Genomic DNA, 24,980 nt, shown 5'->3' with positions numbered 1-24,980 from the left:
GCTCCCTGTTGTTCAATATAACTGTTGTACTAAATTATCGTCCTCTCTCTTGTCACTTTTAAGGGGGCTTTGAAAGTCGGCCTATTGTGAGGGGACTGCAAGGGCGGAGTCTTAGTATGAGGGCACCCAACAAGGACAAGGAGACCCTTAACAAGGTGCTACCCTTACGTTGGTCCCTTGGCTCCAGAGAACGCAGAAAACCTCACCCGGCGCCTCCGGATGTTCAAGATGCCGCCCCGGTAGAGCTGGTTGAGTATTTGGAGTCTGGTCGACGGCCTCGCTGCACCAAGGATCCCATAGAGTCGTTAATGAATGAACCTCGAAGCGTTAAGGAGAACAATTCCGGCCGGGCGGGCAGATCCTCCAGTGCGGGGAGGATCAGTAGCATGGGTAAAGCAGGAGATGAATCCAAACAAGTGCCAGCGGGCCAGAGACGGCCATCGGATCAAACGTCCAGCTTGAGGCGCAGAAAGGAGAGCCCACCGAGAGAAGAAGGCAGTAGTAACACTCTTAGCAGGAGAAAAGACTCCAAGAGGCAAAGCTCCTCCAAAGCCCAGCAGGAGATGAAGCAAGCGTCCAGTTCTGGTGTTCACAGCAGTTCGAACACCTCCAGCATTCTTGGTGGTACTCTCAGAAAGCCGAAAGACAACCAGGCGGACGGGGAACGGCGTGTCGGAATCGAAGGAAGTGCAAAGCCCAAGAGCCATGAGGGACTCCTGTCTTTTCTTAAAGGTAACTTCATGAAGAGGGACAAGGACTCCGGGAGATCCAAGGAGGGTACGGATGAAGACGGCGGAAGGAGGACTCTTTCCAGGCTGTCCATGTCTAACGGAGCAGCCTTAAGCGAGCAGAGCAAGTCTCATGGCAAAGAACTCTCAAACGGGAAAGCTGGGCGGAGCTCATCCGACATCAAACGCTCGCAGAGCTCGTCCAGCCTCCCGGCCAGGACGGATCCGAGCGCACGTAGGACGGCCTCGCTACATCGCAACGGCACGTCCGCGGCCCAGATCCGTAGCCCGACGACAGAAAAGACGTCTTACGGGAGCTTACCGAGGCCTCGCTACAGCACCGGGTCTCTGGGACGCAAAAAGAACGTTCCAGAATCCAGCTTTTAAGGAGGGCGCCTTGACAGAGCACCAGCTTGTCGAGTCAAAGCAATAGAGCACAATTATTAACTCACTTCGACTCCAATGAAGCAGGTTCTACGCTTGGATACATTCTGTGTCCTCTCTAAACTACCGAGACTTGAAACAAGTGCCTGAGCAACTTCTATGCAGTTTAGACACAATCTGTCTTTTGAGCACTGAAAGCACACCTTACCTACCTAGCACATGCGTGTCATATTATTTTTGTAATCCTTTATCGGTGGAGTTTGCTAACAGTCACGACACACTGATTGTGTTCATTGAGGAGAATGTACAATGGCTTTAACGCTGCTAATACACATCAGCTCGTTCACTCGTCCGTTCGTTAAACACTTTAATTGGCAAGTAGTGACGGCAAATTGCTGTTTCCCAAGCAAATTAAGAATGACAAGCATATGGGCTTTATTTTAGCAACTACCATTGTGTGTTTGTGTTTGATGGCAGCAATTCTTTTTCTGAATCGCTTGTCCTTTTTTGTCTATTTGGAAAGAGACTCATGCTTTGTCTAATCACTTCATACAGAGCCCCTCCCCTTCTGCCAAAAAATTGATTTCAATCACACTGGCCAACAAATTTTTACTCGTGGTATTTTCATTTATTTTTTCCTTTATTAACATAACACAAACGATCCAATTTGGGATTTTTTTTAAATGTTGAAATTGACATTTTTTTTCCTGCTGATTGAAAAAACATTTCGTCCAACACATCAGCTTTTTCAAGAAATAATAATAATAAAACAGTCGACATAATATAGGACAAATGTTTTTATATTTATAAATTAGGGGTTGGATGCAGTAACAGAAGGATTTGGAATAAAAAAAAAATACATAATCCATGCAAAAATGACAATGTGGCAGTTACAGACAACAATGCATTTTCTCACAATCAATAACCAGTAACTGTAAAATGCTTTCATTAAAAAGCTGTAGAATTACAACACGGACTTGTTTACACACTGTAATTTATTTATTTATTAGTTTTGTCATGCAAGTAAACTTCTCTGTACCCTCACCCTGTATACAGATGGGCCAATGGTACGGTAAATCTGGATCCTTGTTACCGTGACAAATGATTGCGGAGCCTGACCTTTGAGACCGTGGAGACATTACGGGCTGCCTTTTGTCATCTTGCCAGCAAATGTGTGAGTAACAGCTGCTACCTGTCGAATGTCCCCACCACCATCACTCCAAAACTCCAAGCAGCTCAGTTACCAGCCCAGGGTGAAAATGATCAAGCATTTTCTCATGGCACTAAATCGGATTAACCAGCGCATCTGATCCAGCAAAGGTAAAGCATATTTTGATCACTGCGGAGCGACACTTGAAGGTATCTCCCGAGCTGCCGGCTCCAGGTGAGCGCCTTCGGGCACCATCCTCACGCTCACGCTGCCAGCCTCTGTGGTGCTAGAATGGACTTTGAATTTCCTGTTGGCAGGCCGCACGGCTCTGAAGAAGTGCCTCTTGAAGGTCTCGCTCAGGACAATGTAGAGGAACGGGTTGATGCAGCTGTTGGCGTAGCCCATGCTGATGGCGATGTTGTAGGCGTAGGAGAAGGCCACGCTGGGGTTTTGCACGCCCAGGTGGACCAACTGCAGGATGTAGTAGGGCGCCCAGCAGATAAAAAAAGCCAAACAGATGGCCACCGCCATTCGTGTCACATTCCTCACGCGCACCCTCAGGCTCTTCTGGGGCAGTGGAGCTACACTGGTGGACATGTGCTGCAGGATCTTGAAAAACACTCGGCAGATGATGGCCAGAGGGATGGCGAAGGCAAAGAAGAACTGGTACAGCGTGAACCAATACGTGGCGGTGACCGGGTCGGGCAGGAGTAAGGCGCAGGCTACCAGTCCGCCAGGTAGGGGCATGAGGCCGGCGTACATCCACACGGGGATGATGGTGATCAGGGAAAGAGCCCAGACGACGGCGATGACAAGGGAGGCCACGCACGGCGTGCGGATGTAATTGAAGCGGATGGGATGCACCGTGGCCACGTAGCGGTCCAGCGTCATGGCCGTGAGGATGTACGTGCTCACCATCTGACTGTTGGAGTCCAGCGCCGTGATGATCGTGCACATAGCAGCCCCAAAACGCCAGGTGCCGTTACCTAGCAACTGGTGGATCAGGAAGGGCATCCCCAGCAAGAAGAGGACGTCGACGACGGACAAGTTAAGGATGAAGACGTCGGGGACCGTTTGCTTGGTGCGACACTTGTTTTTTTTCATAATGGTGTAGATGACGATGCTGTTGCCCAGGATACCAAAGAGAAAGATGACGCCAAAGATGACAAGCAGGATGGTGCTGCAGTGAGGAGGTCTGTCCACGGCTGGAGATACAACAAAGCAGCGGACAGGACACTTGGTAAAGTTAAAGTTCGGAAAAAAAAAATCTCTATACAAAACTTTTGCACAGCAAGTGTGTGGAGATGAATTATTTACACTTAATTTGTTTTTTTTTTCTCTAACTCTCTAAACAAGAGATTAATTATTTACACTTTATTTGTTTTGTTTTTTTACGTTTATTTCTGTAATGATTACCTGAACACCTTGTACTTCATGTTTTCTATTATTTGCGACGTAATAATCTTAAATAAACTGTACAGAAGAAATGTAACTAAGCAGAATTCACTGAACTAGATTTGTTATTTCGATCATCCGTCGTGCAGTTTATGTGTTAGAAAATAATCCAACCCATCATAATTATTGAAGATATTGGTTGTATATTACTTTATATAGGATGGACACCAAAAGATGCAGTATCGCACGCCACTAAGTGAGGGACTGAATTGAGCAACAGTGCAAATGAGGTGAAAGAAAAATGAAGGAAGGCAGAAATTGTGAACAGCCAGTTACATTCATTTCCGACTGTCATTCAATCCTCCACTCAACTAGACATTGTAAGAAAAGATGAATGGGAGTGATAGAGGAAATGTGGCCGATGTCATTCTGATTTGCGACTTGGCGAGTGAGAAATAAAGCGAGACAGCACTGTGGAGTAAAGTTATGAAATTATTGTTATCTGAAATGAGAATGAACAGTTCAGCTGATATGTGGCGGATAAGCAAACGAAGCAGAGAGGAAAAGGTGGAGTTATGGAGACCAGGTTATGGACAGTATGTCAAGCAGATATTTTTTTTTTCCCCCCAGAATATATAGACAGAATATAAAACAGGGGATTGAAAACTAGACAATAGCAAGTGTGCTATTTCAGATAATGTAATAAACACAAATGGACAAAAGTTAAACTTACCAAATAAAGCAAAAAGAAAATAGCTTTGAGTAGTGTTGTAAAAAGACATTATATGGATGGTGATGTTTCTTTCTTACAGTGGGAATGCTGTGATGCAGCTGTAAGAAACAAAAACATGTTTGGTTTTAGATGGAAACCAGTATGACTTTTAAAAAAAACAAAAAAACTAACCACTTAAACCATGATATAACAGAACTGACTGATGATCACCCACCTAATGTTGCATTGATGTACCCTAGAGAGAAATTGGACTCATTGAGAAAATCCATATCTTAAGCTAGTTAGTCAAATAAAGAATTTGAAAAAAAAAAAATCCTTTCTCTTAGTTAATCCAAGAGCTCCGTTGCTCTGAGCGTTCTAACAATGAGGTGTTTGGCGTTCACACTGATGTACTCTCTCTCTCTCTCTCTCTCTCTCTTCTCTCTCTTCTCTCTCTCCCCTGAAATTGGAGGCAGCCACCGTGCTACCTGGCAACTATTATTATTGTAGTAGTAGTATTTCAAGACACATTTGATGTAGTTGTACTATGTTCATTTTGTTGTCAATTACTTTACTGGTTCTTTTATCACAAACAAGATATATTAGGTTAAACTACCTGATATCTTTCTGCTTGTACCTCTGCCTTCATCAGTGTCACCGGTGTGGTTCAAATTATATATTAGAATTTAATATTATATATTATAATTTATGATATAATTTACTTTAGTATTATTAATATAAAATATATTAATTCATATCATTATATATGATATTAAATATAAATATATAAATACATATACAATTAATATGATTACTATTAATTTATATTAATTTATAATATAATTATGTATTCAAACACATTTGATGTATTTGTAATACAAAAGAAGTAATAGATACCACAAACTAAATTGAGAAATGTCAAAGTTTTAATAAATATTAATCGTAAAAGTCCAAGGTCCATTGTCGGTACTCAAAATACAGTATTTTGCTAACCACTGCATATGTTTAATGACTTATTTTCATTCTTAAGGTGAGTGGAGACTTCCATACTTTTTAAAATCTTTATACGGATGCCATCTAGGGAGCGGATTAAACAGAGGCTTTGAAGCACCGTTTAAAATGCCTGACATGTCTCACTTTTGGTCAAGCATTCACCAACAGATTTTTTATCGTGAAGAAATATGTGACTCACTTAATATGAAACTGGATTTCAAATGATAATCATCAAACAGATCTATTATAGATGTCAACACCACGATATCAAAGTGGGAATGGTACCGATGGATGGATGGATGGATGGATGGATGGATGGATGGATGGATGGATGGATGGATGGATGGATGGATGGATGGATGGATGGATGGATGGATGGATGGATGGATGGATGGATGGATGGATGGATGGATGGATGGATGGATGGATGGATGGATGGATGGATGGATGGATGGATGGATGGATGGATGGATGGATGGATGGATGGATGGATGGATGGATGGATGATTATGGTATTAAACAATTTTTTTCGTTATCACCAACACTGCCCGGAGGCCAAATTGGAAGGTCACACATCCTGACATGTTTTATTTAGTATTAGCCACTTTGTTATAAATTAATAAATAAATTACAGTTTTATAATCAACTACTATAAATCTACTTTAAAATGAATTGAAGGGACAAAACGCGAGTAAATGGTTGCTCGCAGTGGGTCACGACTCACGGACACTCGTAATAGGTGTCAGCCATTTGTCCCACACTCCTTGAACGCATCGTCACCAAGCGTTGTTTTGCTTGCCTTGAATGGGAGCGTTAGTATGGCGGCTGGTGGCGAGACGCTCGAGTCCTTGCTAAGTAAGTACACTTTCAAAATCCATTTTATTTATTTAAAGAACCTGTACGAAAAAGGTGAAGAAGTGCCTGTTTCGAAGCTGCATCAGTAATAAACCTCTTTGTAAGTTGGGATCTTGTTGGAACATCTTGCTTCTGACACACAGCTGTTGAGTAGTCATTAACATTTATGGGTTGAAAAACTTTTTATTTTGGTTATGTGCTTTACAAGACATGCTGTTTTTACTCTGTCAATATCATCACTCGTTAACTCCTTGAGCTCCAGTTATCTGCGGGCTTTAACTAAGAGGAGCACTGAAGGGGCTGACCCCTGTGTGGACCGCGGATGAGGTCAAACTGGAATGAAAATGAAAATAAATAGTCAAAAGATGTGGGAGATCCAGAAATGCACGCTCTTGAATTCGGACGGTTGATACAAATGTAGCAAGTTGTCATATATTTGCATGATCCTGTTTACTTTCACTTAAATGAAGTTTGCTGCTATTAACATAACTGAACTCGACAAATAATGTATTACTTGCAGGGATGGTTAGCAGGACTTTTTTTTTTTTTTAATATTTACCGTCAGAAAATGGGGAAATTTTTCAGTACACAACGTGGGGAAGAAAATATTAACATCCGTCTGACCTCCTCCCACTCTCCTCCAGACAAAGCCACCAACCCTTCCAATAGACAAGAAGACTGGGAGTATATTATGGGATTCTGTGACCAAACCAATAAGGAGCTCGAGGGGTAAGATCACTTTTTCGACCAACTCATTGTGCCTCACCCGGAAAATGATCATTTCTATACGACGTGATCGTTCTGATCAATGTCTGCCGTGTCGTGTTTCGCCCAGTCCGCAAATAGCTGCAAGACTCTTGGTACGCAAGCTCCATTCACCACAGGAATGGGAGGCACATCAAGCCTTGATGGTATGTCATGTTTGTGCTTACTCTTCTCAAACAGTATGCCCATGATAATCACCCTTTGCACATCCAGCCGATGATTGGATTTCCTTCAGCGACTACGAGGAAACCTAACGATCCTAATTCCACGGCAGTTTTGAATCCTCTCGTGCTCAGCTTTATTTTTTTAGATTTGTTTGTTTTTTCCTCCTTTTTTCAATTGTAGGTTCTGGAAGCTTGCATGAAGAACTGCGGTCAGAGGTTTCACAACCAAGTGGGGAAATTCCGTTTTTTGAACGAGCTCATTAAAGTGATCTCACCCAAAGTGAGTGGTGCGAAAATTGGAGTGCATTTTTCTACTTTTCCGTCATCGAGTTTCTCCCTTTTAGTATCTAGGAGACAAAGTGTCTGACAAGCTGAAGTCAAAAGTGATTGAGATGATTTACAGTTGGACCATTAACCTACCAGAAGAAACCAAAATTTGCGAGGCTTATCGCATGTTGAAGAGCCAAGGTGAGTGTAATAAAATCAAGATGCCCGATTTAAATGAATATAAATTAGTTTGGAGTCATATGTGTTTTGCAGGCATTGTGTTAGCTGACCCCGAGATCTGCCTGGATGCGACATTAGTCCCAACGGGCTCGTCTCAGCGGCCCAAAAATTTCGTGTTTGACGATGAGCGTAAAAGCAGAGTAAGAGATCTATTCCCAAGGGGGCAACGTTTGACAGTTCCCACAATGTATTTTTTCTCACCACTGCAGAAGCTGGCAGAGCTGCTGAAGAGCAAAAGACCGGCAGATCTGCAGGCTGCAAATCTGCTCATCAAAAACATGGTCAAGGAGGTAAATCAGTCACCCTTCGGTCACTAAGAGACATGAATTAATTGGCGTTTAATGAGCACCGTGGTCACAGGACGACGTGAGGATGCAGAAGATCTCAAAGCAGAGAAGCACACTGGATGCGGTCGATTCCAGCGTCAAACTCCTTAATGAGATGCTGGCTTACTTCAGCCCTGAAGACTCCACTGATGGCGACAAGGATCTCATCAAGGTTTGTGACCTGCGTGTCCTTTGACAGACAAAGTTTAAGCACTTTTTTCCAGCCTCATTACTAGCAACGTGATGTTTTACAGGAGCTCTCCGCCGACTGCGACAAGTTGAGACAAACTATGTGTCAGCTCGCTACAGAGACGGACGATAACGACGCCAACTTGGGTGAGACGTTTGTCAAGCTGTGTGGCGTGATGTGCTTTTGCTTACTCAGATGTTTTCGGGGAGGCCAACGCAATTGTTGTATTACCGGAGTGTTCCAACAGCAAGGCAAGACAAAGACGCTTTATTTCCACAAATCTACGCTAACTCAATGATTAAAAGCATGTGAGTAAAAACCAAGAACAGAACTAAAACATGGCTGACTAAAATGATTAAAAGAACAATGGCAGATCCATTTTTTTAAAACAATGCTTTTGAAAATTCAGGGGACCCAATTTTAGACAAACGTCAGAACATACCATTAAGTTTCACGATTGCAATAATAGTCATAATGATTAATGACTTCTAGCCCATAAATATAGCTACTTGACAAATTGCCTGTTAGCCACTAGTTAGCCGTTAGCATAGACGTACAGAGTTTCACTAACCTATGCTAGCACAGTCATAAAAGTCCAAATGAATCTCTTTTTTTATTTATTTATTTATTCATTTTGTCATTTATTCATTTTTTATTTTTTATTTTATATACATTTTTTATTTTTTTTTTTGGCCATGAATCTAAAAGCACAAATCATCGTAGGTTGGAACCATTGTCCGGTACTTAAGTTACCTCCAGTGTGTCCATTGATCATTCTTCTAATGCCAATCTCATGCCAATCTCTCCTGTTTACAAACTAGGAGACATCCTGCAGGCCAATGATGACCTCAGCACTGTCATTAATTCTTGCAAGAACATTGTGGACAGCCAGTCAATAATTGGAGTGACTAAAACGGCATTTGCGGTCAAACAAGGTACAGTTAATTTGCACAATGTTTCTCTTCTCCGTGTCGGCCTTACAATTTAATCATTATAAGATAGATGAAAATATTTTGTTATTGTAGGAAGTCCAGCAAACTTGACAGCGCTTCGCCTCTTTCAATTCACACAGCCTCATAATGTGGAAAATTAAAAATCAGTTCCCTCAGGTCATTCCGCCACCCACTCCCTCTCATTGCTGTCCGAGGTCCGCCAAAAGATCTCGCGGATAATGCAAATGCCACTGCTGATCTATTCAAGAAAATGCCAATATGTGCTGTGATATTACTTTTGACCTTTAGAACATTTGGGGCGAGTAAGAACATGAACAAGTAATCAAACATTTTCACCTTTCAATAGACGGCACCCTCACAACGCAGTCGGAAAGTCTGATCGACTTGACCTCAGCGGCCGTCCCAGGGTTCTCCCGACTAGAAGAGAAAGATTCGGCACCTGACTCGGTTTCTTACGTCGATCTTCTGTGCGGAACCGCTGTTGCTGTATCATCGCCTGCGAGAACCGCAAAAACATCTGCATCGTTTTCTCTGCTGGATGAGGAGCTGCTGACTTTTGGTAGCATTCACAGCAACCCAATGTGCTTCCTAGGCTAGGCTAAGCTAGGCTCAGCCACAATGCTAATGAGGAAAGACAAATAGAAAATGAATGTGAAATATAAATAATGTAAAATATCAGTATGGTGCCCCTGGGCTTAGACTCCATTCAGCACAATGTGCACGGAGAAGAATGAGGCAGAAGGGCTCATTAAATTGTTGCGTAAAAAAAACAAAACGTATTTTTTGAAATATTAATTGAACTTGGCAGCTAACCTGTCCCCATGTGTAGATGGAATGACTCGCAGCTTTAAATTTTTTTGATGAGTCCCGGTCAAGGCAGCAGAGATTGCTCCCATTTTTTATTTACTGTTCTTCACAGGTTCTCCTGGACCTGTTGCAATTGGATCAGTTCTCCCTCCAATGAAAAGCAATTCCCTAACGCCCTTCCAAGTACTACATAACGTTCAACCCATTTCAATGATGTGTCCGAATATTTAATGACCTTATTGTTTCTTTTCTTAATTCAGGATATGGAACGCCCGGACGCCACATCCGCAGCCTCTATGTTTGCCAATCCGCTGTCGGCCTTCACGGTCCAGCAGACGCCCCTGTCAACCACCACGCATTCATCTTCACAAGCCTCTGCAGATGCGTTGCGTTCTCCATTGGCTCCATCTTCTCCGGATCACGCCTTGCTTGATTTTGGGAGTACGAAAAGGTGAGCAACAGATGTGGGTGGTGGGGGCTCATAGATATTTTTTTAATTAACTTTAACTATTTAAATATGTCTTGACTGTTTTTTTTTCATTATGGAATATTTTTCTTCATTAAAATTGACTATTTTTTTGCTTTGGGTGGGAAGCCTGCAACGAATGAACTGTATTTGGATTCGTTTTCGCGGGACAAGATGATTTGAGATAGAAGCATCTTGCGTAACGTGCGTGATCACAGAACAAATTGAACTGTTGACTTCACATATACATTTTAATATCACAAATATAAAATGATCCATTACAGGCTCCAGTGGCATTCTTAACCTAATCACACCTTGTCGCATTAAACTCAAAAGAGCTATTTTGTGCACGTGACCAAAAAAAAGTTAGAAATATTAAGCGGGGCCCAAATTATGAATTGTGCCTGCACTTTTTGAATGTTTATTTTTGCTGCCAGAGCAGCACTCAACCGATGATCTATGTGATTATACCCACAGTGTCCCTGGTGTGCAAATGGACAACACGCAAGCCAAGCGTGGCGCTATGTGTTCTCCAGCCAATCTCCAGCATCTAGATGGGGCGCCAGTTGTGCCGACCAGAAGTCCAGCCAACAGCGTTCCATTAGACTCTGCATCCCTGATGCTCACCCGCAGCCAGACCTCTTTTGGCGCGGTAGATGAGACGTCTCTGGCTGATGTTTTTGTACCTTTGGATGCTGTCAAACCAAGTGAGTTAAGTGCGTTTGTATTCCTGAGATGAACTTTATTTATTTCCCCGAAGTGCGTGTCTGCGCCTGTCTTATCCCGTTGTACGAATAGCAACGGAGGTTAATTGTGTATTTTCTGCAGTCTCAAAACCAAATTACATGGCCATGTGATTGGCATTTAATGAGCTCAATTTAAGCTAAAGTCGAGCTGCTTTATTTTAGGTCAAATGTGTCCAATCACAGCATACGACAGAGATGGCGTCCGTCTGCTGCTGCATTTTGCTAGCGATTGTCCACCCGGCAGGCCTGACGTGTTGGTGATTGTGGCTTCTGTGCTGAATACGTCGCCACATCCTGTTAAGGCCATCGTGCTCCAAGTTGCTGTCCCTAAGGTCAAACGTACTTGAGTTTTAAATTGAGCACGTAGCATGGCTTTGTTATCCTGCCAGAAAGATGCTAATGCTAAAAGCTTTTGAACACTAGTGTGAGTGGAGCTGCCTTGTTTATTCTGTGTGTTTTGCTCGCGCCCAGACTATGAAAGTGAAATTGCAGCCCCCGTCTGGGACACAGTTGGCGCCCTTCAACCCCATCCTGCCCCCTGCTGGCATCACTCAGGTCGTGCTGCTTGCGAATCCTCACAAGGTATTGTTGAGCCTGAGGCTGACACACACACTTGCACATCACTTCAGTTTAAGATTTCTACCTTGTGCACATGTGTGTGTGTGCGTGCCCAGGAAAAAATTCGGATGCGGTACAAGTTGACGTTCATGCTGGGTGAGCAGCCCTACACAGATGTCGGAGAAGTGAATGAGTTTCCGCCTGCTGACAGATGGCCATGACCCCAACATCACCCCACATGACTGTCCCTTCTGGATTTTTAAAAATAATTTGAGTGGGAGCTGAGAATGGGGAGCTTGGCAACGTCATCGCCGCAAAATTACAAGTTGTACACGGCACTCGCCACTTCTGGTGCATACCTTTTCCATCGTCACACAGCAAAAGGCTTTCTCTGTATCCTTTATTGCCTTTCAAGTGATTTTAGAAATGATTTTTTTTTATTGAACGTCAAACATAGTCTGTCATAATGATGGCTTCGATCATAATAAAATACAAACAGTAACCATTATACAATGCCAACTAAAAAGCAATAAAATAAATGATAAAAATACAAATCAAAATAGAATTTAAAAAATAAAATTATCTAAGGCTTTTCACGTAACATGCAACTGCCAGTTACACCAACAATAATAATACAAAATGTGTCAAGGACGGTCACAAAAAGAAACAGGAAGAAAATAGAGGAAATTTTGTTTCACTTCAAAAAATAAAGTTTTGTGTCGGAAAAAAAAAATAAGAATAAGAACAGTGTTGACTATAAGTCATTACTGTCTTTCAAAACAACACTAAAAGAAAGATCCACCCCATCCATGCGTCCATCCATCCATCCATCCATGTATGTATCCATGCATCCATCCATCATCCATTTTTCCAACACGCTAGAGGGCGCTAACACTTTTCCGGGCGAGCTGTGTCACGGCGAAGAAGAAGAAGAGATCTAGACCGTAGAGCCCGTTAGACAAGACAACGCAGATCTACCGGCAGCAGCCATGACAGACGAGAATCCCAAGGTAACGGCCTCCACGTGCACTTGTTTACCAGCGCCGTTACATGAACCGGCGGGGAGATTGTACGAAACAATAATACCGAGGCTGAGGTAAAAAATTCGACAATAGCCAACGGAGCCGACGCACAATCTAGCTAGCGGTAGGCTAATCCATTTGGCTGAAACGGAAGGGAATTATGGAATAATTCCGATCATGGTTTAGACCGCGACGTAAAAGTATTCGTCCGATTTTATGGTTTAAAAAGGTCATTGGCTGCTTTAAGAGTTGAACAATTTCCACGGTGAGAAACCTGTGGCTCGCGGGCCGTATCTGAGGGACACGTGTTTAACTTGGTTCGTTGATTGTGTATGCAAGGAGGGAGTGAAAACGGAGAACGAGCACATCAACCTAAAAGTGGCTGGCCAGGACGGTTCGGTGGTGCAGTTCAAAATCAAGAGGCACACTTCACTTGTCAAACTGATGAGAGCTTATTGTGAACGGCAGGTGAGACATGCTACCTGGAATACCAGCCCTTGACAGAAGTGGTCCTGTCCAAGGCCTTTTTTTTTTTTTGTCCCGCACCTAGGATCAGTTCCACCCATAGAGGAATTGCAACAACTTTTAAATGTGCATTTTTCACTCTGTAAGGCAAAGTTTAGTCTGGAAAAAAAAAAAAGATTGTTCAGCCGTTGGGTAAGTTAAAACCAAAAAAGTGATCGCATGCTTTCAGTAGAGTGATCCAAATAAGATACCACCTATCATGACATACAGGTGGATAATAGAATTAACTAAATACTAATTTTATTAAAATGTGTACTAGCACCTAAATATAACTTGTGAATTTAATGTGGATCATTTACATTAGTCTATGAGGTTTCTTGACTTAAACGAATACAATATTTGCTATTCTGTTCTGTAAGAGATTAAGGTACCAAGTTTTTTTGAAGGTATAAAATAAAAAATTGTCACAATGCACATGGTTTTCATCAGTTGCATCACTCAATCCTTTTTGCTCAGGGATTATCAATGACGCAGATAAGATTTCGATTCGATGGCCAGCCTATCAATGATACGGACACCCCTTCTCAGGTAATAACCTCCTGTCTGAATACATATTTGGTCTTAATATATGCCAAGACAAGTCATCCATTTTCCATACCTATCATAAAGTAATACTTTTAATCTTCCCACCGTCTCAATTATGATGTATTTTAGAGATCCTTTGTGGGCGATGAGCCACATCATCAGTCCAGGGTGTACCCTGCCTCTCGCCTAAAGTCATCTTTGAAAGTCTATAGAAAATGGATGAAAATTTGCCATTTAGTCTGAGTAAAGTGTGGAACTTGAACCTCTCGTCTGACTTTGTTTTCAGCTCGAAATGGAGGACGAAGATACGATCGACGTGTTCCAGCAGCAAACCGGAGGATGTTCTCCATAAAGACTGTTCCTGTGTACATTTCTACCTCACTTTACCGTGTTAGTGAGCGTCTTTGTTCGGCCCCGGTTGTTGTCCTGCATACGGAACACTTGTCATGCAGCAGTACAAAAGTTGACGCTCACTCGCTCACGTTAACTTGCTCTCTTGGCAGTATTGGGATGCGGATATTTAGACGTTTTTATACTTTCAGTATTAAGGATTCCCGGTGGTTGTTCATCCAGCAACCCTCAGTTTTGAATCTGATATGAATATATTTTGAAATAAAGTTATTCTATCTTTTTAATACCCTTGTGTTTTTAAGTAATATTACATCAGATACTAAATAAAACAATTAATACCCTTTTAAGTGATATATTAAATCAGATACTCAATTAAAAAATGGTGAAATTGAAATTTAAAGCACAAATCCTTCCCATTTCTATGTTGCCGCAGCTGAGCTGGCGCCTACCCCAAGTGACATCAGATGACACCGTGGACTGGACCGCCAGGCAATCACAGAGATAGACAAACTTGAACAGACATCAAACGCAACCACATTATTTCAAGGCTCTAGCCCACAAATAGTGAAAATTCTATTTTTAACACCCATTATAATAGAATTGGGAATTGTTCTTTTATACCCCCCAAAAAAAAATTATTGAAAGAAAAATCCTATTACACTGGGAATTCCAAGAACTCAAAAATATATGTAAAAAAAGCTGCTACAAGTCGAATCTGCGGGGACCAAACTGTATGTTGGCTCCCCAAATTCAATTGTGTCATAGAAAAGTTTTAAATCCTGTGAAACAAAAGTCTGAAGAAGAAAATTGTAGTTTTTAAAAGTTTTGACACTACTACATATATATTACTAAAAACTGTAGTGTTTAAAATAAACGGATGTGGTCCGAATGTGTGTACCTTTATTTTGTAGCAAGAACCGGAAGTGACATCTTCGCGCTTTGTATCTAACTTGTGGCCGCGCCACATTGAGGTCGGAAGCAGGTTGATCGAAGCCGCACCGCTTTAGCCAGACAAAGATGAGGCGGTGAAATACAAGATAATTCAAACTTGCGTCTATTCCGAACTGTTTTATTGCCATTTCTGCAAAAATGACGACCACGACGACATATCAAGGGATGGAGCCTGGTGCTAAAAACAGCTCCAGGTAGGCTCATTTAAATCCATCACTACATAAACCACCATTATGCCGTAAACCAGCCAGACTAGCATCGTTAAGAGACTCGTATCCCTTTGTCAGTTTCCGTTTACCATTGCATAGAAATTAGGAATGTATTGGTGCTGATGAGATAAAGGCCTTTTAAGTGAGCCACCGCATTGATTGCAGGTCGCACTACGTCTGTAATTTGGACACTTTGCAGTCCGCTAAATAATGATTAAACAAATACACCAGCCCATTTTGACCACAACTGCCTTGCATCATTCATTGAATTGACCGAGTTACTGTTTGCATGAATTTTTAGGAGAATTGAAACGAAAGATAAGCGAAAATGCTGGTTTCTTTTACCCGAATGGGATGTTTCCAATAGGGTGGGGCCACCCGTGTACGTGGGCTTCCCCAGCAATCCAGATGCAAAGCTGACATTATGAAAAATAAAACTACTAGTTAACGGAGATATTGTCATTATTGATGAATATTAAAGTCGGGAATTTTAAAACGGATGAAAATGCATATTTTCTGCCCAACGTCTTTGTAAAATAATCAAATTTCAAAGTTGCACTGGATTTTTTTTTTAATGCTACTTGGTGTCACGAGCTAGAGAACAAACAATATGCCACTCTTTTCGCAAGGTACAATTTGGCTCTTGTACTTGGAAAAGGTTAACTCCTCTTCCCAAATGTCAAATCTTGTTTCTAGTTAGCTGTCGTTCGCTGTACTACTCATTGTTGCCACAAGGTGGTACTGTTAAAGCTGCAGGATGGTGTGGAACTATGCAGAAAAAAAAACATCAAGTTGGATATTAGATGGGTGTGTATGACAGATAAAATGTGCTACACAAGTTGATTTTCTTTTTATGCCTAATTCACATTGCATTCCACAGTTCCTGATAATAAACAACCTCATTAAATATACGTAATGTCATAATTGCATGACCTGTAGCTATATGATGGGAAACATTCACCCACTGACCTGGCACTGCACATCATTCTTCTCAGGGTTTTGCGTCCTCCCGGCGGCTCCTCCAACATTTCGTTTGGCTCCGACGAGAGCAAAACTCCCGCTCGCAAAGACAAGATGGCCTCCAGCGTTTTTGCCGAGCCAGAAGACCCTTACGCTAATCGAAGGAATAATCCGCCAGGTACTCCTCTTCATTTTGTGTAAATAATGTTAGTGTCATAGCAAAATCTTCATTTACTTGAGATTAGCACACAGCCATAGCAATGAATTCAGTTGTAAAGATTCCAAAGATTAAATATTCACTAAAACCTTAGCTCTATCACCCAAACAAATCCCCATGCATCATGGCTACAAAATCCAATCCTAGAGGTTTTCAGGTTAGCTTGATTAAGTTCCAAGATCTAAAATAAATGGGAAAAGGGAAAGGGAAATTCACATTGAGTCATGTTGAAACTGATAGTGGTCAACATTTTCCGATTGCATCACAAGGACACTTTCGGTTCCCCCCCCCCTTATGGTTGCAGATCAAGATATTGCAGATCACATTGTTCTCTGCTTGCAGGTGGGAAGCCGACCGGCGTCCTGTGTGGCGAGTCGTCAGCCCCTCTTAGAAGAGGTGCAGTCAACTCAGCAGACGCCCCCTTGTTGGTAAAGATCATTTGCCTGGACATGAGAGCCACATGAGAGGAAAACGAAAGAAAACAAACACACGGGAACTTTTATCTCATCGACACGCTCTTTAGAAATATTGTCATTATTATTTACATGGGCGCAAATACCTACCTCCTGTGTACAATAATGTTTACGTCGCTTATGATTCCGCAGTAAATGGCAGGATGGAAACATTCAAACAGGAAGTGAAATCCCCAACTTCTTTTTGTTTACATTCTGTCCTCTTGCCAAGAGTACAAGGAAGGAAATTGTGGGACTGTTTGTGATCGTCACTTTATATGTACCACACGACATCATAAATTAGTTTGACGTGATTTCATTTAAGCAATAAAAGTTTGCGCTCTCTTTTTTGTGCAAAATGAGAAACCAAAACCAAGTGGAGTGGGAACCAATTAAATGGATAATGTTAGCATCTTGACTATTTATAATTCAAGGAAGATTTTCCATTCTGTGGTTTGATGATAGAACGTTCTTCCTTCTGTTCAGGAGGGAGACACGCCTGTATGTGACAATGGTGAGTGTATTTTTGGTTCATCATCTTCATCATGTTAACAAAGTGTTGCATACACCTTTTAAAATTCATGCCAAGGTGTGAGTAAAAAAAAAAAAAATCTAGCTCTGTTTTGTGACCAATCATAATCATGTGTGTTTTTTTGTGACTCCAGGCAGCGACGCTGCTGACCCGGTGGTTGCTCCCGAGCGTCAAGATGATGCCCCCCCAGCTGAGGATCCGGCAACTGAACCATCCTCCGGACGTCGGAATCCACCGGGAGGAAAGTCCAGCCTGATATTAGGTTGAATCGCTCCTAAAACAGCCTGGCGTTACTCCCTTCCTTCCTGATTCCTCTTCTCCTCGAAATATTTCAAACTGGTACTTCAGACCTGCCCTTCGGTGTCTCCTTCGTACCAGTTCTCTTCCAAATCTCAATTGCGTTGTTTTGGTACCTCCTTGTCGGAACCATTCTTTGTACTGTTCTTATTTATTTTGACAGAAGCACTTTATGTCAGCCGTTCAGGAGACTGCAAGGATCTTGAAAGAAAACTTTCACTTTCGAATTTAGTTCTGAACCGCCCCGCATGCCCGTTTGGTCCTAACCAGAATCGCAAGTTACGAGACACTCCCTGTTAATTGTTTTTAAGATCTTTTTTCTGTGATAAGAACATGTTGTTGTTGTATTGTGACTGCATGGGAAGTTGAACCTTTTTACTCGGTGTAAAGAAACAACATAAGAACATGGGAAAATTCTTAATTCTGCCTTTTTGTATTGTAGTGGCAAAGCTCGTAATGTTTTAATCGCTCATATTCACTCTGAAGCAAAGTGTGCCTCTTTTGCGTTGGAAAACTCCGTCAAATTCGGATTGTCTGCTTGCATGTAAAGCAGTGACACAGTTACATTGCGTTACTACATTGCAAAGTCAGCAGAATGTTGTTGGGCCTGATGTTAAACAACATTTCCTACATTTGACAAGTGACCTTATGACACAGCTCGGCCTATGTTTGTTATCGTTATGTGTATACTATGTTCATTATTACACTGCTTGTATGGGTTAAAAAAAAGCCAAACTGTTGTGTGATGTTCCACTGTCATCCTTCCCTGTGGCATACTGAACTGTTTTTTTTATGTTTGGTTACATTTTTTGTCCTGATGCTGGATGTTGAAGTCGCTTACAAGGGTTTGAAGAAATGGCACAAGTGGAAAATTGGCATTAAAAATTAATTCAGATCTTGGAGTCTTGTCTTTATTCGCTTGTGGGATTTTTATTTATTTTTTTAACCTTGTATTACTTTTTTTTTTTGCTAATATTACTCAACATGTTTCATGGAATAGCCCATGTTTTCTCATAATCTAACACAGTTTCTGGAACAGATCTCACTAATCTGCTTTCTGGAGGTGGACGCAACTACTCCAAATCTGGTTTTAATTAGATCATTTTAGAACGCCACCATATTGTTAATTTAGTAGCTGTTTCTTTTTCCGCTTTTTTTTTTTTACTTTCGTGCACATTTTTTTTTTTTTTGCATTTTTTAGAAACAGATGAACGTTTCCTATTTTGTTTTTATTATTTAAAGGAAAACGTTTTTATTTTGTGGTTAAAATAATGGGTCAATCATTACTATCAATCAGTCTGGGTTCGAATAATACTTTAAAGAAACATATGAAATTCAAAGTGCTTCACGTGATTCTAAAAAGGGAACGTCAATTATTTCCTTGGCATCATTCTCGCTGTGTTTGGTTTTTTTTTTGTTTGTTTTTTTCAACTCGCCCGCCCAGAGTATACTCAAACTGAAAGTGAAACAAAAGTGAAAGTAGGGGGCGGCAATATCTGCGGGCATTAGGTCAACGAGCCGCGAAAGACAAAGACAAGTTTGTCGCTGCTGTGTGTGAACAGAAAAGGAGAGTGACGTCCGACGAACATTGCCTTTTCCTCCAAGACACAAATGGCCAACGATATGCTTTAGGTGAGTCAACATGTTCACGTTTAATTTGTGTTTGACTGTTTATGTCCACGTCACGTGTTTAATATAGTAGCTTTATAGGGGGGGGGGGGGGGGGGGTTCAAGGTAAACATTCCGTGCTGAGCTCAACTCATTGGCACTTTCGCTACAAATGTGATATGCTATCAACACCCCCAAAAAATATATATATAAAAATTGTCATGATAAAAAATAGGGTTCTCGGTTGTTTTTAGTCAAACGACCCCATTAGGGAGTATATTATTTTTCCAATGATTTAACGCCATCGAAAATCAACATGTTGCAGTTCCCGTGGGGTATATTATATTTACATTTGAATTGTCTAATAGAAAATAACTTAATCACATTCAGTTAGATTAGGTGAGTATTTATTAATTTTCTAAATCTCTGAGGTTGGGGGTTCAAATCCAGGTTCAGAGTTTGTGTGGGATTTGCATGATCTTTCAGTTTACTCTTCTTACAGTCCAAAAAAATGCATGTTACAGTGCTGAGGGACAGCGACTCAAAACATAGCAAAGAGGTTTTAAAGCAAAAAAAAGTCAAATGTGTTGGCTAAGTCGGTGAAATCCAATTGAGCATGCGCATACTTGAGGTTGCAAGTTCTGATTCAATTCTGATTAATATTGCATTTTTGGAATACGAATTAAGCAGCAAAATTCCAGCATTAACCAGCCCAGTGGGCGGCCATTTTGTCACTTTCTGTTTACTGAAAATGACATCATTTGCCAGGTCCAGGTCACAAGCAATCATGGTTAAGCTTTACGAAATCAATGAGCTGCACAGAGCATACAATTACCGAGAACATTTGGGGATCGACTTTCCTTTAAGCAATGCAGGCAAGCGCTTGGCGGAAATAGATCACGCTGCACTGTTGTTTATCACCATTTACAGGCCTTGACATGAGGCATAAATTCAAAAATAGCTGCTCCTTCTCTTCAGGCAACTATAGTGTATTCCAGTATGTAAAACTGCGACAAGCTCCTTGTCGTAATAATATGCATGTTCTATTGGACGAGCAGTTAGCATGTCTTTCTCTCAGTTCTTAGTTGAGGGCTTTGAATCCGTGGAGTTATATTTTTCATAATGAGGAGAATCTCTCGAGAAGAAAGATCGATGGATGCATGGTTGGATGAATGTTTTGATGTCTTTACATTCTTGGCCATTTTTGTTTTTTACTGCCACTTGCTGGTCAAGGCTGGTTAAAATCCGGTCCACTTCCGATAAAATGACTCGTTTCGTTGTGTAGTGCAACATCAACCTTCCTTCACTGAATGAGTAAATTTAATCTGAAAAGAAAAGTGAAATAGCAACTGCAAACATCCTCCATTAAATGAGTCAATATAAACCCAAAAAGAAAAGTGAAAACATCCACTGCTCGTTCTCCGGGAGGATTGCGCAATCGTTCATTTCGGCCTGTTGGGACCGATTTACAGGCGAAAAGAAGTGACTTTTCCTTGTCCATTTGCAGATGAATGACAATGGGCTTAACGGGTTTTGTTTTGTGGCTCCTGACGGTGCTCTGCATTGGTGGGCAACATACATTGAATGGTAAGTTTTGTTCTTCGGTGTATACGTACAAAAAAATATATCAATTTGAGATAAGGGCTAATATTTTTTTCCATGTATGTGTGAAACTCTGTGATTTTTTGGGGGGACAGCTTTTATTACAGTGGACTGTAAGAATGAGAACTTGGGCCAGTACGGTCAACCATCTGTGGTGGAATGCGAGATCAGGATGGCCAAAGGTGATAACGTGCGCATCGTCGTGTGGAAAAAAGGTGGCTCGACCCTGCTGAAGTTTTTCAACAATCAAGTTGATCCCACATCGCCGGGCTATTCATTTGCCGAGCCGTCCTGGAATAGCAAGTCCTCGAACGTGTCCCTGCTAATCGCCAACACCTCTGTGAACAACCACGGCAAATATTCGTGCATGGTGATGACCGACAGCGGTTCAGGCAACGAGTCAGCCAACCTTCATGTCACGGGTGAGAGTCCTGTAATACCTGAGAATTGATTATTCTATCAATTTTTCCATCCAATCCAATTTTATATGCATTGAAGCATATTTAAAAAAAAAACGACTATTTTTTGCAATGTTGTTTCATTTGATTTAATAAAAAATATGTCTTGTTATATTCCAATTAAATTGCAACTTTTATATGTAATATTTAGATGTTTTTTGAATCTAACTTTATTGCCTTTCCTGTCACTCTTAGCCAAATACAAGACACCTAGCATCCTTACCACCTTGACAAACGTCGACCCAGCCTCGCCAGTCACCCTGACATGTCGCTCGGAAGGCGGCTACCCCAAGGGCCGGTTGGGTTGGTTTGTCGGGACGACAGGGCAGGGGGAAAATGCTGAAACTGTGGCCGAGATGATGGGAAACGGACTCTTCAGCCTGTCCAGCAAGCTGACTCTGTCGCTAGGGCGGGACGCCTCCAAGTACACCTGCATGGTGTTCAACGCCAGTGGCGGCATAGACGGCGAGGCTAGTGTGGTGCTACCTGAGCATACGCAGGTTGCAGGTAAGCCAACACAACTTCTATTGGCTTAAAGTCAGGTGATTGAAATTTGTTCCAAAACTTTTGAGTGGTTTGCATTTTGTTCCACGGCATGTATATATAGACTGGTTCTCTGACAACCAGAACGTTGTGGGTCCGATCTTCATCTCTTCTGACTATGTCGAAGTGACGAGTAAATGATTAATAAATGTATCTTTGGCTTTTATTGTAGCCAGCTCGTTTCAAATCAGCGTGAATTCAAAGAGCGTGAGAAGATGAAAGTGCTCATTGTTAGTTATGTCACGAAACAAAGTTGACGTGGAAGTGACAGACAAGTTCAAACTGGTACTGATAGAAATGAATTTTGAAAACAAAGAAAGCATAAAAAAGTTTTTTTTTTTTTTTTTTTTAATCTTTTCCACGACAAGAAGCGACTTGATTTAATCAGATTTGTCAGATTTACGCAATGGGCGTGGTTTGGATTTCACAAAAGCAAAAACATGCAAACATGTTTGGCTCCAGATAAGATGAAAACTACCTTTATTATTTTTCCAGACCTGGGTCAATGGTCACGTCTTGCAAATTAAGTTTTGGTTGCTGTTGCATGCGCTGTGTCACAAAGGTACATCATATCGCCACATCAGATTTCCATTAACCCTTGAACTTTTTTTTTATTGAAACTGAGACGAGATAAAATCTTTGAATGTCACTTTGCTAGTTGCACAATAATCTAAATTTGTTTAGTTGCTAACAGTGACACCCTCATTGCACATATTTCTTTTTTTAAGGGCAGAAAGAGAAAATTAATATTATGTTTCTGTGTGACAAAGAAAATATTTCCAATCATTTTTCACTCTAAGCTGACGCAACAGACACTTAGAGCTGTCATGTTTTGTTTCTCTTTGTAGGGATAGAACAAAAGCCGCAAGCTCAAGAATCGGATGTGGCGCGTAGAGTCGTGGCACCGTTGGTGGTCATCGGGTCGATAATTGTTGGACTGCTGCTGTTTTGGGTGCTCAGGGGGAGATGTTCTAAAAGTAAGTGTGCTTTACAATGAAACAAGTATAAACAAAATTTGAACATAAAGTTGCATAACAAAGTGAGGAGTTTAGCAGGTTAGCTCATGTTGTAACCGCGAACAGGTTCTCCCATCTCATGCTAGTTCAAGCATGCAGAATACTTGGGTTGTGCCAGATTTGAGTTTGGCCAGGGAAATCCCAAGTACAGCAATCCACAAATCCTAAATAGAAAGATTCAAAGTTAAAAGAAAATTTGATTCCACGGCTCACTGTCTATTCTTATCCAATTCAGTTTCCATCCACAGATTAGCCAAATTCATGGTTTCCTTTCTCTTGGTTTGGGTAATATTCTGTCTAATCCAATTTTCATCCTGGATTGGGGCAAATTTTGACTTTGGCGGGTTTGGTTAAGGGCGTATTGTGGATTACTTAAGCCCCAATTTCGATTCCTTGGTTAGGAAACTAATCTCACTACTATTCTAGTTTAGTCCAATTTGCATCTCACGATGATAGTAATTAGTTGCATGACATAATATTTGTTCCAGGGCAACCGGATCCTCCAGTTGAAACAGATCTAGAGCAAGGTAAGCCTGTGCAAATGTGAGCCTTTCTAAATGAAATGTTTTGCTTATTCTCACGTGTGCCTTATGTTCTCCAAAAAAGATAGCCCACAGGATCTCCTTATGGTGACTTCTGAATGTCAGGAAAGCAGCCCATGAGGTATTTACTGCAACTAAATGACGATTTTGTTACTTATTACCCAATTTTGACACTTTGGCATTTGTCCCTTTTCTGTTAGGAAATGCTCTATACGATGTCTTCACGGATTTACCGACAAAAAATCATGATTTAGCATGCCTCCCCTCTGCATTCACCTCAGCTATGATTTGCACTCAATAAGTTACTTTGCATGATTTATGATTGTTCACTTCAGCTGCAATTGATCAAATTGCTGAATAATTGTAAACTATGTTAAACTGATCTTGAATGAGTAAGAGCAATCTGTGATGTGAACCGCACATTTTAAAAAGTAACCTATTAGAATGAATTCAAACATTCCATTGCACTCAATTATTGACTAAATATTAATTCACCACACTTATCGATAATAGGAATCATTGGCTGCTCAGTAAGATAGAAATCAATACGAAAATATCAAGAGTGACTACAGAGGTTGAAAACATTTACAGAGACTGCAATGAGCCAATTACACAAATGCAGTTTCTGTTGTTTTCTTGTTCAGTATCAGGAAGTGTGTTTGCGTAGGTGTGTGTATGATTTGAAATCTCTTTCACTTTCTATATCAACCTGTCAAGGTAAATATAGCAAAAGAAATATATTCGTAACACTATACGACTAATTCTTGTGTAAATCAATGCTCAGCATTTTATGACTATATGTAGCAATACCTGGAAAACAGACAAAATAAATGACTGCATGTTTCCAGGTCTAATATGCCTTTCAAAGTTTTCACATTTTTTTTATTCTATAAACAAAAGCATCACCATCATTTGCCTATGTGCAGATAAAACAATTCAATTCTGTTTTTTTATTTTTATATTTTTAAATTTAAGTTCTCACGCTACCTTGTTTTCTGGTAGAACTCACAAAGTGACACATTTTGGAAACCAAACACACATCATTTATAGATGACATAACATTTTATTAGTATGTGCAAAAGTTCCAAGTCCAAAACAAAATGATTAATCATTAAATTGACTAACATTGCCGCTTGCCTGTATTATAGTGTTTTGATGATGTATTTTCAATGAATTCCCCTCACACTGATAGGAAAGTGGATTTGTCCATGTGTTTGTTTCTGATCTGTACAGTTTCAAAATTTAACGTTTGATTTTATATGCACAACACAATGCAGAATTTATAATAAATGGGATTTGTCTTTGTTTTCTGTTGACTATATTCAGTAACTCGACACTGCCGCCTAGTGTACAAAGACCACCACGACATGTTATGACATTAAAAACAAATGGCAAGCTCTGCCTGGTGATTTAGTAAAATATCATTTCAACAACAACGGCCAATTATTTAATTTATAATAGGAAAGGCAAG

At 41.0% G+C, this 24,980-nt stretch overlaps 6 protein-coding genes across 12 annotated transcripts in view; 5 read left to right on the top strand and 1 right to left on the bottom strand.

Annotated features, from left to right (window-relative positions):
• The window catches only part of usp43a (ubiquitin specific peptidase 43a), a 29,287-nt gene extending 27,205 nt beyond the window's left edge, over positions 1-2,082 (top strand). Inside the window, exon 16 of the mRNA XM_088372453.1 lies at positions 64-2,082. Coding sequence (XP_088228579.1) covers positions 64-1,115 — 1,052 coding nt within the window. The 3' untranslated portion in view covers positions 1,116-2,082. The remainder of the gene's footprint in view (positions 1-63) is intronic.
• Positions 1,756-17,965, bottom strand: mchr1a (melanin-concentrating hormone receptor 1a). 5 transcript variants are annotated; one of them, XM_088372461.1, is made up of 4 exons: positions 17,023-17,965; positions 16,252-16,902; positions 4,391-4,488; positions 1,756-3,467 (listed from the first exon to the last, which is right to left on the bottom strand). In XM_088372461.1, exons 3-4 carry the CDS (start codon positions 4,437-4,439, stop codon positions 2,449-2,451), a joined length of 1,068 nt encoding a protein of 355 aa, XP_088228587.1. In that variant the 5' UTR covers positions 4,440-4,488; positions 16,252-16,902; positions 17,023-17,965; the 3' UTR covers positions 1,756-2,448. The 5 variants fall into 5 exon arrangements, 4 of the variants coding, with proteins under 4 accessions (XP_088228587.1, XP_088228589.1, XP_088228588.1 ...); XM_088372463.1 differs by lacking the exon at positions 4,391-4,488 and having other exon boundaries at positions 17,023-17,962; XM_088372462.1 differs by lacking the exon at positions 17,023-17,965 and having other exon boundaries at positions 16,252-16,916.
• Positions 6,115-12,409, top strand: gga3a (golgi associated, gamma adaptin ear containing, ARF binding protein 3a). 3 transcript variants are annotated; one of them, XM_088372456.1, is made up of 17 exons: positions 6,115-6,217; positions 6,862-6,946; positions 7,053-7,128; positions 7,328-7,426; positions 7,491-7,614; positions 7,687-7,793; positions 7,863-7,943; positions 8,014-8,151; positions 8,234-8,315; positions 8,991-9,104; positions 9,469-9,681; positions 10,042-10,112; positions 10,190-10,380; positions 10,873-11,102; positions 11,325-11,473; positions 11,613-11,723; positions 11,816-12,409. In XM_088372456.1, exons 1-17 carry the CDS (start codon positions 6,181-6,183, stop codon positions 11,918-11,920), a joined length of 2,013 nt encoding a protein of 670 aa, XP_088228582.1. In that variant the 5' UTR covers positions 6,115-6,180; the 3' UTR covers positions 11,921-12,409. The 3 variants fall into 3 exon arrangements, with proteins under 3 accessions (XP_088228582.1, XP_088228581.1, XP_088228583.1); XM_088372455.1 differs by having other exon boundaries at positions 11,304-11,473; XM_088372457.1 differs by lacking the exon at positions 9,469-9,681 and having other exon boundaries at positions 11,304-11,473.
• sumo2a (small ubiquitin like modifier 2a) lies at positions 12,573-14,406 on the top strand. The gene is made up of 4 exons (XM_088372465.1): positions 12,573-12,709; positions 13,061-13,189; positions 13,703-13,774; positions 14,058-14,406. Exons 1-4 carry the CDS (start codon positions 12,689-12,691, stop codon positions 14,121-14,123), a joined length of 288 nt encoding a protein of 95 aa, XP_088228591.1. The 5' UTR covers positions 12,573-12,688; the 3' UTR covers positions 14,124-14,406.
• Positions 15,055-18,635, top strand: jpt1a (Jupiter microtubule associated homolog 1a). Its single transcript, XM_088372464.1, has 5 exons — positions 15,055-15,267; positions 16,278-16,420; positions 16,802-16,887; positions 17,398-17,425; positions 17,577-18,635. The coding sequence occupies exons 1-5, from the start codon at positions 15,212-15,214 to the stop codon at positions 17,708-17,710; spliced, it is 447 nt and encodes a 148-aa protein (XP_088228590.1). The 5' UTR covers positions 15,055-15,211; the 3' UTR covers positions 17,711-18,635.
• A 575-nt stretch (positions 18,636-19,210) lies between these two features.
• Positions 19,211-24,814, top strand: LOC148399504 (uncharacterized). The gene is made up of 8 exons (XM_088374428.1): positions 19,211-19,372; positions 20,856-20,935; positions 21,046-21,372; positions 21,604-21,915; positions 22,800-22,928; positions 23,456-23,494; positions 23,574-23,630; positions 23,710-24,814. Exons 2-7 carry the CDS (start codon positions 20,860-20,862, stop codon positions 23,627-23,629), a joined length of 939 nt encoding a protein of 312 aa, XP_088230554.1. The 5' UTR covers positions 19,211-19,372; positions 20,856-20,859; the 3' UTR covers position 23,630; positions 23,710-24,814.
• Positions 24,815-24,980: the final 166 nt, after the last annotated feature.

The sequence above is a fragment of the Syngnathus floridae genome, chromosome 4 (assembly GCF_059516105.1).
Source record: "Syngnathus floridae isolate MCC-2025c chromosome 4, RoL_Sflo_1.0, whole genome shotgun sequence".
In the NCBI taxonomy this organism is placed as follows: domain Eukaryota; kingdom Metazoa; phylum Chordata; class Actinopteri; order Syngnathiformes; family Syngnathidae; genus Syngnathus; species Syngnathus floridae.
This window is presented reverse-complemented; position numbering and strand designations above follow the sequence as displayed.

Bases quoted from the DNA above. Each gene is read 5' to 3' on its own strand.
- mchr1a (XM_088372460.1), bottom strand. From the start codon at position 4,659: ATGGATTTTCTCAATGAGTCCAATTTCTCTCTAGGGTACATCAATGCA. The intron at 3,468-4,604 runs GTGGGTGATCAT...TTGTATCTCCAG, and splicing joins GTACATCAATGCAACATTAG to CCGTGGACAGACCTCCTCAC.
- gga3a (XM_088372455.1), top strand. From the start codon at position 6,181: ATGGCGGCTGGTGGCGAGACGCTCGAGTCCTTGCTAA. The intron at 6,218-6,861 runs GTAAGTACACTT...ACTCTCCTCCAG, and splicing joins GACGCTCGAGTCCTTGCTAA to ACAAAGCCACCAACCCTTCC. The intron at 11,474-11,612 runs GTCAAACGTACT...GCTCGCGCCCAG, and splicing joins TCCAAGTTGCTGTCCCTAAG to ACTATGAAAGTGAAATTGCA.
- sumo2a (XM_088372465.1), top strand. From the start codon at position 12,689: ATGACAGACGAGAATCCCAAG. The intron at 13,190-13,702 runs GTGAGACATGCT...CTTTTTGCTCAG, and splicing joins GAGCTTATTGTGAACGGCAG to GGATTATCAATGACGCAGAT. The intron at 13,775-14,057 runs GTAATAACCTCC...CTTTGTTTTCAG, and splicing joins ATACGGACACCCCTTCTCAG to CTCGAAATGGAGGACGAAGA.
- jpt1a (XM_088372464.1), top strand. From the start codon at position 15,212: ATGACGACCACGACGACATATCAAGGGATGGAGCCTGGTGCTAAAAAC. The intron at 16,421-16,801 runs GTACTCCTCTTC...CTCTGCTTGCAG, and splicing joins TCGAAGGAATAATCCGCCAG to GTGGGAAGCCGACCGGCGTC. The intron at 16,888-17,397 runs GTAAAGATCATT...CCTTCTGTTCAG, and splicing joins CAGCAGACGCCCCCTTGTTG to GAGGGAGACACGCCTGTATG.
- LOC148399504 (XM_088374428.1), top strand. From the start codon at position 20,860: ATGACAATGGGCTTAACGGGTTTTGTTTTGTGGCTCCTGACGGTGCTC. The intron at 20,936-21,045 runs GTAAGTTTTGTT...TTGGGGGGACAG, and splicing joins TGGGCAACATACATTGAATG to CTTTTATTACAGTGGACTGT. The intron at 21,916-22,799 runs GTAAGCCAACAC...TTCTCTTTGTAG, and splicing joins TGAGCATACGCAGGTTGCAG to GGATAGAACAAAAGCCGCAA.